Here is a 14,221-nt window from a genome sequence, read left to right as displayed (position 1 = left end):
TGGAAAGCTTGCACAGACCCTCCTTCCGAAGCTCCCCCCACTTGCTTTAAGAGCAACATGTGCTTTGCGCTAACACAGCTCTCATCATGCTACATAATAATTGTTTAGCTGTCTGTGTTCCCCACTGGGCTGACTGTATTTTAATATATTTAAATGAATGAATATGAAAAGGGTACTGAATAACATAATGGATAATTGTTGGACAGCAGTTTTATAAAAATGCAGAGACATCCTACATACGGTCATTTCTCGTGCAGTGAACAATTGGCAATTACCCAAAGTTGTCTCATATTGTTAGCTGGGGAAACAAGATTCCCTTGCTTTAAAAAGATAACTAACCGCATTCCCTGAGAATAAGGACGGTGTCTTATCTTCTCAGTTCAGTTCAGTTCAATAAACATTTATTGAGTACCAGTCATTATGCTAAGTGCAGGAGAAACAGTGATGAATAAGACATAGTCTTGTTCCTCTTAAAGTTTACAGACCTGGCTGGGGAGACATAACACACGTGGATAAGTAGTCAGCAAAGGGGCTTGGTCCAATCCTGATCAAGGATGCCAGGGAAGACTTTCTACAGGCAGCAATGCCTAAGATGAATCTAAGGATAAGTTTGTCCAGTAAAGGGACATTCCAAGCAGGTGGGAAAATGCAAGAAAGGCATGTTAGGCAACAAATGACATGATGTGTGTATGGAGACCAAACAGGTTTATCGTTTATGGGAGTGTAAAATATAACCAGGAAGGTATATGGGGATTCCCATGAAGCTAATGGAGTATGCAGGATCCAAATCGTACAGGGCCTTGTAGGCAATGTTAAGGAAATTAGATTTTAACCTATAGGTGATGAGCAGCCACTGAAGACAGGAACATTGATTTTTGTTGTAAATAAATTACTTTGAAAGTAGTGTTGTGAATGGATTGGGGGTGGGGGTTGCTGGTCTCGGAATGAGAAAATCAGTTTGTAAGCTTTTGTGACATTTCAGAAAATACATGATTAAGGTTTATAAATGGTTTTAAATAGCCAAGTAATAATGGTGCTTCCCTTTTCCTCTCATAAATCACCCTAGAGCAACAAGGAAAACAAGAAATAAAAATACAAACTCAATACTCAATGAAAATATAACCCTGAAACACAATATATGTGGAAGCCAAATTCAGTGAAGAACAAACAGAGTACCGACAGGCACCAGGGCAAAAAATGCCTACAGCTACAAATCTTAGATCAAGCTAGAGAAATAGCATTCTCCAAAGATGACATTTCCCAAGGAGCAAAACTAACAATCAATTATTTGGAACCTAGGGACTGTGGCCCAGGAATTGGCAGTTTATTTATTCTTAGAGCTGACTAATGACAAGAAGTTGGAGAGGTGTGGCTGGATGAAGAAGCAGCCAGGTGGTTTTACCTTTTGTAAAGAACTCATTCACAGACAAACTATCTTTAGTTATATGGAACCTCACTGAGAAACAAAGAAGATTCTTGTTAAGCTGAAAGAGTTCTGGTCTGTCACCAAGAAGAATCTCCTCAAATAGTCCAGAAGAGCTCATGTCATAAAAAAAATGAATAATGGTTAAGAACCTAAAGATAAAAGAAAATATTGCAGGGATTATAAAATACTATGGCAAAATGAGAGAGAAAGGGACAGAAAAAACAGCAGACTCAGAAAATAAATCTGCTTCCAGGAAGCAAATGAAAATTGTGCCCATACTGCTATGATTAAAAATAGCCTGTATGATGAGGAGATTACCTCTGTAAGAGAAGACTTCAAAGTAGAAATACAAGAGCTAAGAATAGATACGCTGGGACAACAAAAGTGATAAAATATAAGCTGGCAAAGTTCAGAAAATAAGTTCAACAAGAGCAGCAAAAAAATATAAAAAAGAGCCTGGACACTGCCAAATACTTGTTCAGGGATAATGTGGGTAAGACTTTCCAGTATTTTTTTTTTAATGTTTATTTATTATTGAGAGACAGAGAGAGACAGAGCATGAGCAGGGGAGGGGCAGAGTGAGAGAAGGAGACACAATCTGAAGCAGGTTCTAGGCTCTGAGCTGGCAGCACAGAGCTTGATGCAGGGCTCAAACTCACAAACTGTGAGATCATGACCTGAGCCAAAGCCAGACACTTAACTGACTGAGCCACCCAGGCACCCTTTTGTTTTGTTTTGTTTTGTTTTGTTTTGTTTTGTTTTGTTTTAATATCACTTTGCTCAGTGAGTTAAAACTGATTAGAAGGGAAAAAAAAAATAATGACTCTCCTTTGATTTTCCTGTCTACTGCACACATCCTAAATGTCCTGGAGAAAGAGAACCAAAATAATTAAACTGAAATAAAATATATGTTTCAAAATATAAGCAACAGAAAGTTCTGAGATATTAAAAAGGAAGGAGAAATTGAACCAACTGAATGAGACTTACATTTCAGGAAAAGAAACTCACACAGTATGATCAACCACAGAACATACATTAACAAAGCAAATAGTATTAAAAATAAATATTTTTAAAAAGGACTTTTAGGTATCAAGGGGGAAAAAATTAAGATACCCAAAAGGGAAATATCAGACTAACCTGACACAGTAACATTCAGTAAGTTAATGGAGCAAAGTTATCATGGAAAGCAAATAATACATGCATTTTATAGCTTAAAAAAGGAAATTAAACCTAAAGAGGGAAACTGTTTACAACATTCAAGAATTCACCTTTTTTGTGGGATGCCTGGGTGGCTAAGTCAGTTAAGCATCTGACTCTTGATTTTGTCTCAGGTTATGGTCTCACTGTTCATGAGATGGAGCCCCACATTGGGCTCTATGTTGTCAGCTGCTTGGAATTCTCTTTTTCCCTCTCTCTCTGCCCCTCCCCTTCTCACACTTTCTCTCTCTCTCCCTCTTTCTCTCTCTCTCTTTCTCTCTCACAAAATAAATAAACATTTTTTTAAAAGAATTTACCTTTTTTGAAGACATTACTAAAAGACAAATTTCAGGGGCACCTGGGTGGCTCAGTCAATTAAGTGTCCGACTTCAGCTCAGGTTTGAGTTGGAGCCCCACATTGGGCTCTGTGCTGACAGCTAAGAGCCTGGAGCCTGTTTCAGATTTTGTGTGTGTCTCTCTCTCTCTGCCAGTGCCTTTCTCATGCTCGCTCTCTCTCTCTCTCTCTCTCTCTCTCTCTCTCGCTCTCTCTCTCAAAAATTAATTTAAAAAATTAAAAAAAAAAAGAAAAACTGAAGGACAAACTTCAGACAACCAAGAAAAAAATGCAAAAACTACAGAAAGGAACTAGATTTACCCATATAACTAAGATCAAAATAAATGCAGGAATGATCATTCACAGCAGAATGTAAATGTTCTGAATGATTTAATTAACAAAACTAGAATTGGATACAGGTCATAAACACAGGCTAGTTTTTTCTACCTTTGTTCAACAGTACTTCGTAAAATATTTAAGTCTAAGAGAATTATATTTGAAGATAGAAAAGCAAACAAAGAGATAATATGACCAACCCAAAACAGGTGGTGAAGGAATCTAAGAGAGAGGGGAGGAAAGAGAAATGTATGGAAATTGTATCACGGCTCACAAAAGGAAATCAATAGATATTATCCAGAAATAGAAGATTTGCTGTTATATTCATAAAGCTAAGTAGCTAGAACAAATATTCAAAATTATCAAAGAAACCCAGAGGCAGGAAAGCAGGAAAAGAGATCATATAATGACTTTTTTAAAAAAGAAGCAATTTTAACTAAAAGCTAAGCGTACACTGTCAGAAATAAGACACATCTATCATACTGATCAACGCATAAGGCCAAACTCACCTATGAGAAGGAAAGGACTCATTAAATACTGATGGCCAAACAACACACAACTATACCTTCAGTATGAGCAGCGGTTCATATGTAACCCACTCACAGTCTTTTACCTTATTTTAAATTTAGCCAATTGAGGGGCGCCTGGGTGGCGCAGTCGGTTAAGCGTCCGACTTCAGCCAGGTCACGATCTCGCGGTCCGGGAGTTCGAGCCCCGCGTCAGGCTCTGGGCTGATGGCTCAGAGCCTGGAGCCTGTTTCCGATTCTGTGTCTCCCTCTCTCTCTGCCCCTCCCCCGTTCATGCTCTGTCTCTCTCTGTCACAAAAATAAATAAATGTTGAAAAAAAAAAAATTTAAAAAAAAAAAAAAAAAAAAAAAATTTAGCCAATTGATAGTTGCAAATAATAGCATTTAATCTGTGTTTGGTGGTTGATGAAATTCCATGCTTTTCTCAAGAGTATTGGCCTTTTGCATTATTTGGGGCATTGTTATTCCATTGCTTCCCATCTCTCTCATAGTTTTCTTTTTAAAAATCTGAAAACGGGGGCACCTGGGTGGCTCAGTCGGTTGAGCATCCGACTTCGGCTCAGGTCATGATCTCGCGGTTCGTGAGTTCGAGCCCCGCGTCGGGCTCTATGCTGACAGCTCAGAGGCTGGAGCCTGTTTCAGATTCTGTGTCTCCCTCTCTCTCTCTGACCCTCCCCCGTTCATGCTGTCTCTCCCTGTCTCAAAAATAAATAAACGTTAAAAAAAAAAAAATTTAAAAATCTGAAAACAGCCTTCAAGGTCCTGGAATCTAATACCCTTGGTCTTTCTGTGGTTATCTCTAAACTCTGTTTCTAGGTCTCATTTACTCCCTCTTTCTCATCTCCCTAATATTAGAGTGCCCTCTGCCCTAGTCTATGAATTCCTTCTCTTTTCTGTCTATATTTATTCCCTTGATGACTTCAATTTTGCAACTCAAAAGTGACATCAACATGCTGACATGCTTCCAACTTATATCTTCAGCCCTGGTTTTCCCAACACCTCTGCTCCTAAAGCCAGCCTCAAATCTCTACCTGTTCCTGACACATCGCCATGTGGGGCTCAAGAAAGTACAGGGCCTAACACACCTGGCTCCACGTGCCCATCTGACTGCTGACTCCTGCCACCCTCTTCTGGTTCACCACTCACCGAATGAGACTTTTTCAGGTCATCTTAAAAAAAAAAAATAGTAGTATCTACAGATGTCTAACATTCACATTCCTCATTAATTTTCATCTAAAACATTATCATCATCTGATATATTTGGTAGATAGATGAATAGATGATAGCGCAAGATAGAAAGATAGAGAGCAACATTTACAGAGCACTGTATTTGTGTTTTACAAATGTAATTAACAAACAGAATCTGCCCAGCAACTAATAAACTAAGTACTCAATTATCCTCTTTTTACAGATAAGTCAAATGAAGTATAGCTCAAGACCACCCAGCTAAAGTGTGGCCTGCCAAGGCTGGGATAAATGCTGGCCATTGGACTCAAAACCGCAGCATCTCAACCACTAATGTTTCACAGGCTTTTCATACCTATGTATATATGGATGTATATACTATATACATATTTTCCCATGTCTTCCACTGGAATATAAATACCACTTGGGCAGGAATTTTATTATGTTCACTGTCTTAACCCCAGCTTCTAGAACAGGGGCCTGAAACATAGCAGGCTGTCAATAAAATTTTATTGACTAACGGGAACTCCTATCTCTTTCAAACAAAATAAAAATTGATGCTTATCAAAGAAAAAACTTTTGCTGGCTTGCAGTACAATAATAATAAAAAGACACTTCAGAATAGTTAGGGAAAAAATCTGGATGTCTGCTGGCAGAGTTACAGAAAACTTTATGCAATAAAAGGAAAAATGAATTTTAAAAAATCTGAACATTTAAAATTCTAAGTCATGTTTCCCAGAAACGGTCCTGTCATGTTCATCATTATATGCAGTATTAGCATTAAGGAAAGGGCAATAAGATTGGTAAATTCATAAATCATCTCTGTGCTTCTACCTTGAAAAAATTAAATAGAGATAAAGAAATAATAAAGCCTTAAACTGGGACCATGGGAATGGAATGAAAAACAAAAAACCATCTGAGACTAAGGGTGATATTAGCAGGGACCTGGATTCACTGAATTTGTTGTCATAGACAGATTTCCAGGTTTCTACCTTGAGTGACCAGGTAGAGGGTAATGCCACCAATGCATCAGGATCAAGGTGGACATGTTGATTTTATTCTAGCTGTGGAACATGCAAGTTGAGATATCAAGATGACTATTAGACAAGAAGGTCTGCTTTCCAGGGCAGAGGTTATAGCTCCCTGGCTTGAGATTCATCAGAATATGGAGATAATACTTAAGACCCAAGACGGTATATACTGGGTGCAAAGAGTTAGGGAGAGTTAGGGAGAGCCAGAGTCATGCCTAATACTTTGTTGACTTTACTTTGCATTGTATGTGTTCAATAAATATTCATGAATAAGGCAATAATAGTGCTAATGACCTGCCAAGATTTAGACAAAAATATTCTTAGATTCTGGCTTTTACGCAAACTTAGACACAGGGATTTTCTGGAGCCACACAGACCTCTCTTTCCCTCCCTTTTTCAAGCTGGTTTTTGAGTGGATGGCTACATGTCATGTGTTTCAGACCTCAAAAGTCTACACAACTGATTTTTAAAAAGAAGTGACTCCTACATCTACAATCTATCAGTAACACAAGTAGTCACTGAGTACCGTGGATTTTCAAAGGCTTTCTGTTAGGGCCAAGGATGAGGAGAAAAATTTGTGTATAAAGTATTGTCCCTATCCTCAGATAGTATAAAATGCAATTTGGAAAGACGAAGACAAATCCACTAATATTTAAGTAACAATTCCTAATAGCCCATGTGCTAAGGGAATAGCAGACAAGAACAGCTGCAGTGGTTCAGAGGAAGAGAGGCATACCCAGCTCCCGGGAAACGGGGCTAATCTGGACCAAAGAAACAGGAGTGAGGCAGAGAAAGTCATTCAGGTGCATAGGTCTGAGTAAACTCAGGAGAGTCTAAAGATCAAGGTTCCTATAGGAAACAGCCTACAAACACAACTGGCAGCAGAAGGGTGGGAAAGCAGAGTGGGAGAAATCAAAGCTGCTCTCAAAGGTCAAGTATGATTACACACACTCATAGACACACACACACACACACACACACACACACACACACACACACACTGTAAGTCACTCTGGAGCAGAAGCATCACCTTTTCTTTTTCCTCATTTTTGTTCTTCTTTGCATCTCCTTCGAGGGAAACTCAACACCTAAAACAGGGCTTCCTGTTCCTGCCTAAAAATGTGAGTCACACCTAGTTTTCTCCGTGAGTCAGAGCTCTTGGGAGTGAAGGATTTCTGGACTCAGGACATATCAGGGAGTGGTCAGCACTGTAAAGGGAGGGCAAGATTTAGGGAGCTCTACATTTTTCTAGAAAGAAAATCCTAGAGATGCTTCATTTCTTGGGGATTCTCACTCCCAAATGAGACCGGTCACTTTGGACAGCAATGGATCATGGCTTTGATAAACTACTGAAAGTCAGATCCAATGGAGATGTGGCTCTAAGAAACTTCCAAGCCCTAGTCTAAATCCTGGTCATTTTAAGACCCTTTTGGTATAATAAAACAGCAACGAGCTGAGGATTCAGTGGGCCACTAAAGACCCCATCCGTGATACTGACCCATAACATCTTCATCTTTCACCAGAAGTCCTGGATCCCCCAGAGAATGGGTCACCAAAGCAGAGACTCACCCCAGCTCCACGTGTTCACAACCTCGGGAATGCTGCCCTCATTTTCCTGACTTCACCTAAGCACCCCCACCTCTACCACTGAATGCATTTTCTGGACTCACCTGAATGAAGATATATTCATCCTGAACAACCAGGGAACTGATGTCAATGGAGCGGACAAAAGGCCCACTCCGAGTGGTCTCAGCACATTCCTGGATCCTGCAGGTGAGGTAGTGAGCATCTGAAATGGGAGAGCGACACTTAGACGCAAAGAGAAATGGTGACAAAGCTCTCATCAGTACACAAGGCTCTACCCCATGGGAAATCAGTGATACAGTTCAAAGCAATGAGATTTCATTCTTCACAAAATTTGTAATAATTATTAAACAATGGCAATATCTAGATGAGGCAAAGGAGTGGAAGAAAGAGTTAATCTTACATCCTACTGACAAAAGGGTAAACTGGTATAGATTTTTGGAAGAACCAATTTGAAATATCAGAATTTTAAATGTGCATATATTATACCAGCAATTCTAACGCAAGGAATGTCTTCTGGAGAAACACTCGTATATTTTCCCAAAGAGTCAGGAGCAAAGATGCTCACTGGGGTATTGTTCATAGCAGTGAAAAATCAGAAACAGGCTAAAGGTCCCTGAACATGTCAATGAACTAAGGTACACATATTACAGAATGCTATGCTATAATTAAAAAAATTAACTAGAGGGGTGCCTGGGTGGCTCAGTCACTTAAGCAACCAATTCTTGATTTCGGCTTAGGTCATGAGCTTATAGTTCATGAGTTCAAGTCCTAAATGGGGCTCTGTGCTGTCAGCACAGAGCCTGCTTCAGATCCTCTGTCTTCTCTCTCTAACCCTCCCCCCATCATGTGCACACACTCTCTCTCTCAAAACTAAACATTAAAAAATAATAAGTAGATATGGACACATCCACATCCTGATTTCTCTAGAATCCTTGTTCCTTTTCAAATAACCTTTGAAAAAATTACTTGGCAGTATGGTAGTATGATACAATTATGTCCCCCCAAAACCTTGCCTTTATAAATGTATAGGTTTGTGCCACAGTGCAAAGAAAAAGTTTTAAAGGAACCCATAAAAATTAGCTATGATTACTTTTGGGTGAAAAGAATGGAAATAGTGTTGAAGTGAGACCTTTCCTTTCCATATTATATACATTTTTATTATTTTTACAATAAGAATGTATTCACCTATTACTTATATAAAACCTATAAATCCTCTATAATTACTTGTAAAATCTTCGAAAGATCTCAGCAGGTCAAGAGCCCCTCAAGCAAACCAGGAACATGACAGCAGAAGCTGTTGCTGAATGGGAAAATCTCTGACTCTAAAATGCATCCCAATTATGACTATAGGGTCATCCAAGAAAGATAACTTATTCAGTTATTTGTTACTGGGGAAAAACTACAGGTAAGTCTCTGTAAAGAAACCTGTGTATATATGTGCTTTTATTTTTTTTTTAAACGTTTATTTATTTATTTTTGAGATGGTGGGGAGGGGCAACGAGGGCAGGAAAGAGAGAGAATCCCAGGTAGGCTCCGTGCTGTGAGCACAGAGCCCAATGCAGGGCCCAAATCCACAAACCATGAGATCATGACCTGAGCCAAAACCAAGAGTCAGACACTTAACTGACTGAGCCACCCAGGGGTCCCCGTACATTTGCTTTTAAAATGGTTATAATTGGGGGACCTGGGTGGCTCAGTCGGTTAAGCAACCGACTCAGAACATGATCTTGTGATTTGTGAGTTGGAGCCCTGCATTGGGCTCTGTGCTGACAGCTCAGAGCCTGGAGCCTGCTTTGGATTCCATGTCTCCCTCTCTCTCTCTACCCCTCCCCTGCTCACACACTGTCTCTGTCTCCCAAAAATAAATAAACATTAAAAAAAACTAACTAAATAATAAAGTGGTTATAACTGAATAGTACTTAAAAGTAGTAAGTGGGAAAAATGAGAAGTAGGAGTCATTTCAGTATTAAAAGTAGAGAAGTCTTTGTTATCACCTAAAACCATGTTTATTACTACATGTATCTAATGCAATTGCTCCCTTGAATGTGTGCACAGGTGTCACGGGTGACAGGGAAGGGGAGCCTGCAGGCAGCCGAGATAAAGGCAAACAGGTTAAATAAGAAAAAAGCTAATTGAGTTAAAACATGAATACATTTAATTATCCCTGTTTATCTTTTTTTTTTTTTTTTTTTTTAGTTTATTTATTTACTTTGAGAGAAGGAGTGCATGAGCAGAGGAGGAGCAGAGAGAGAGGGTGACCAAGAATCCCAAGCAGGCTCTGCACGGTCATACAGAGCCTGACATGGGGCTCAGTCTCATGAAGCATGAGATCATGACCTGAGCCGCGATCAAAAGTTGGACGCTTAACAGACTGAGCCACCCAGGCACCCCTCCCTGTTTATCGTTAATTAACTAATTTACTGATGGCTTCAACAAGTTTTTCTGGTGTGTGAACAAAATACTGGGTATTGCTTAGGTACAAGGAATACAACAGTGAATGAGACAGAGGTTTTTGAATCAAAAGGACCTGCTGACTAGGAAGGGGCTTACTCATATTATTTGCAGCTAGCTATTCCACACATTTATGTATAAACATGATGCTAATGTAACAAACACATGTGGGTAAGAAATGAATTCATTATGTGCTACATCCCTACTTCCCGAACGTCCATAGCTGAACAAAGCCTATTTGCGTTGGTATTCTTAATCCAAACATGTCAAACATGGATCTCATTCTTTCTGTCAGCAGTCTTTTCACCCGCCCGTGAGCACATGCCTCTTAACTTTTCTTTCCTCCATACGCCATGTAATCCAGTTGGTTCCCAGCCCCGACCATTCTGCCTCTGACATGCTTAGTCTCTCCTCTTCTCTCCACAAGCCCTGCCACTTGCCTGGGACAAGTCCTTCTCATCGGTGTGGCCTGTTGCATCCATTTCATGACTAGCCTGCATGTACATGATGGACTGGGAACTGGATGGACCCGAGGCAGGGAGCCAGAGTCATCTCTAAAACCTAAACCTGACCTAGTCTCTCCCAGCTTCAAAACAGTTCTGAGTGCCCTGGGACAAAGCCCAAACGTCGTTCTATAGAACGGAAGGCTTTTTACAAGAAGCCGAATAAAATCAAGTGCCTAGGGAGGCAGACAAGTAATGTGTAAGAATAAAATGAGCTGGGTGAAAATGACAAACAGCAGTTGGCACACGGCCTCGGCGGCTGGGATCACTCGGGAGCGGTGGGGACTGCAGTGAAATGGCCAACACTTGACTCTTCATGGAGGAGAAGCTCCTCAGTGTCTGTTCATCATTGGCACACAGGAGTAAGATGTTCTGTGTCTTATAATAAATCTAACTGTCTCTATTTTTTAAATGTGAAAATGCCTGATTTAAAAAAAAAAAAAGGACAGCTATTCTACATTTAAAATAGGGTGCGGGCCAAATACCGTAAAGCCAAACAAAACAAGCCTACATCCAAACATGTCACCTGTTCTGTAATTTGGTCCCTATCTTCCTCTCCAGAGAAGAGACCTTCTTCCCCCTCTTCCCTGCCCCATTAGCAAACCCAGCTTGTTCACCGTTCTGTACGTACAGCCTGCCCTTGACTTCCTCTTTGTCTCTGCGCACACAGAAAGCTAAGAATGGCCTGGCTTTCCACTTCTGGGTGTGAGAGCGAGGGAAGGCCGAGAGCACAGGCTGTGCCGAGCAGCACATGGCCTGCCCACCAGGAATACTCTTGGACCCACAAAGCCTTAGTAATTTTCTCCTAGAATAAGGCACTAAAAGCCAGTGAAAAGCTGCAGTAAATACACATAAAGAAACCACAAGTGTTGACATGACAACCTGCTTCCTTCTTGCCAGCCAGTGTCTCAGAAAGCTCCTTATACTGCTAATCAAAGGTACGCACAGGAGGACATCTGCTTATCCCCCGCCCCCCCACAGGCTCATTTTCTACTGTCTGTTTACTATTCACTCTCCCATTTGGACACTTTGGGGGAAAAAAAAAAGAATCAAGTGTATTCAAGGCCACCCCAAACAAAATCAAAACCTACCTAAACCTTGGCCCACAGCAGGTGAGCTCTTGTGCCAAACTCATCCTACTTCTTGGCTCTCCCCCTGCTTGCTACTGCCCAGCATGGAACGAAAGGTCCAATTTAACAGGAAAGCAGCACTGAAATGAGTTTTTCAAATCCACTTAAAATTCAGGGGACTTGCAGTCTTCAGCTGGACTCATATATTGGAAGTCTCAACACTCTTTTTTTTCAAACATACAGAGACATGATAGTAAGTGCTAAGCTACCCACTGCCTGGTGAAAACTCAGAATAGAGAAAAAGGGGAGACTCAATTACCGGGCAGGCCTGGCTACCAGATGGAAGTGACCGAGGGTGACGAGGGACTCAGGGTGTCAAAAGTGAGCAGGGGACACCAAGAGCCTCACATTTGCAAAAGTTCTCAGATTCGGGCTTTGGACGTTATCCTGAAATGAAGCTGGGTACAGTCATGGAGATTTAAAGATGAAACGGAAGGATATTCATCATTTAACTTGAATCCCAAACTAGGCTTCTAATACCTGTGGCCTTTTTGTTTGCTTTTAGTAACACCAAACGCCTGATAAGATGGCAGGGGTCCAGAGCTCTTGAGCATAGTGTGGTATTTGAAAGCAAGGCCTCTGAGGTCACGATCTCGCGGTCCGTGAGTTCGAGCCCCGCGTCAGGCTCTGGGCGGATGGCTCAGAGCCTGGAGCCTGTTTCCGATTCTGTGTCTCCCTCTCTCTCTGCCCCTCCCCCGTTCATGCTCTGTCTCTCTCTGTCCCAAAAATAAATAAAAACGAAAAAAAAAAAAAAAAAAAAATGAAAGCAAGGCCTCTGAAGCCAGACTGGGCTGTGTTCAAGTCCTGGACCTGTTACTTGCTTATCACCCTTGAGTAAGTAGCACGGCTCTTCATCTGTGAAATACCCGCAAGTTAGTATCTGCCTCCAGGGACTGTCATCAGTATTGAATAAGATTATGTATGAAAAATGCTTAGCATATCATTGGATACATTTTAACAGACTAATAGATGGTACCTCTTTCTTAATATGGAACGAGAAGGAAGGGAATTTAACACTCGGCATCTCTCAGACCCTCCATTAATAACAAGTAATGTTTGTCTGTGGAGAGTCAAAAGACCATATCACAGGTCCTACTAGTAAAGTCATAGTCCAAATTTATACCCCTGTTTAATTTCTTCAAGTGCTTTGGGTGTGCAGATAACAAAAAAAAAAAAAAAAATCTGAGCCTGAATAAAAAAAAAAAAAAAAAAAAAAAAAAAATCTGAGCCTGAATAACCAAGGAGGACTTGAAGGAGAAGGCAGCCTTTGTGTGTAGACAAGATGGAGAAGTATATTATGTGAGAAGGAAATTCCTAAAAAGGGAGTGAAAACTGAACATGGCCTTTTAGGTAGGCAAAGCTCATGGAAGGCACTATATAATCACATGTTAATGGATTAGCTTTGATTAATCCATATTCTTAATCTTTTATTTACTATCCTTTCCTTTGAAATGAAAAATCAGAAAGACCAGATTGAATGAAGAACTCATTTGGATATCCCTGTAAGAAAATTAGAGAGTGATTTCCCTAGGGGTTGAGAGTCAATCATTACCCTGATGATTAACGTATTTCTAAATGTCAAATGTCTTCCTAATGTATTTTGAAGAGCTGGTGTAGTCACTGTTCCACTTACAAAAGCTAAAAGTCAAAGGCTTTGTTCCCTGCACTGTCAATAGAGGGATCTACTCATTAACGTTAGAAATATCTGGCTCAATTTAACTAGTTCTACTGCTGGAAGACCCTTTAGGGAAGATAAGAACATCTCCCTAGTGAGTCCGGCCTTCACGCCTTCTCACCTAGCAGATATTGGGCTAAAGGTCTCATATAGCAAGAAGGGGTGGTCTCAGACTGACTGATTCGTTCCTTTTTGCACTGGGTCAAGGAGTATAGTGAAGCTTCAAGTGTCAGGCACTCAGAGAACTTCCAGGAACCAGAGAACATTCTCAGAAGAATCACAGACCAGTGAGGAAAATGGGATATTCACAAGTGAACATGCCTTGGGGTTTGCGCTAGACAGAGGAAGATCTGAGAACTGGAGAATATAGACAGAGAGTATGAAGGAGATTATCTGACATCCTTAGCATTCTTTTATTCCTAAGGAGATATATTTTTGCCAGGAATTCTGTAAGGCTTAGGGAGGCAGTCTCTAACTTCCCCATCCAGGAAGGCAAGTTTCTCATCCATTTATATCCAGTGTTTCTTTCTCTGTCAAACCTTTCCAAAAGGGTCACCTCCTCAGAAGTAGGAATGAAGTCTTAGTTATCTTTGCTTGTCTCCTAAGCTAACTTTATAAAGTCCCAGTAAATGCTAGTTAAATTGAATTGAATGACATTAAAAAACCTAAACACTTTTGTTATGTTGAGTGATATTGTGACTTGTGGCAATGGTTTGCCTTTGAGATTACTAAATATTCAAACTATCCTAGCCATCATGCCTCTTACCACCTTGGAGAAAGAAACTTTCCCTGGATTCATTCAACTTCCATCCCTTTGGGTAATATACATGTTGTCAAAG

The 14,221-nt window shown here is 40.5% G+C and overlaps 1 protein-coding gene across 2 annotated transcripts in view; it reads right to left on the bottom strand.

The window, feature by feature from the left end:
• Window positions 1–14,221, bottom strand: part of SORCS3 (sortilin related VPS10 domain containing receptor 3) — a 596,149-nt gene that overhangs the window by 137,609 nt on the left and 444,319 nt on the right. For both annotated transcript variants that reach the window (XM_086680815.1, XM_086680814.1), the window contains exon 7: window positions 7,707–7,825. In XM_086680815.1, the coding sequence (XP_086536941.1) occupies window positions 7,707–7,825 (119 nt within the window). The remainder of the gene's footprint in view (window positions 1–7,706; window positions 7,826–14,221) is intronic.

The sequence above is a fragment of the Puma concolor genome, chromosome D2, assembly GCF_028749965.1.
Source record: "Puma concolor isolate L17-30 chromosome D2, mPumCon1.1.hap2, whole genome shotgun sequence".
Lineage (NCBI taxonomy): Eukaryota > Metazoa > Chordata > Mammalia > Carnivora > Felidae > Puma > Puma concolor.
Note: the sequence above shows the minus strand (reverse complement) of the source record. Positions and strands in the feature narration are given on the sequence as shown.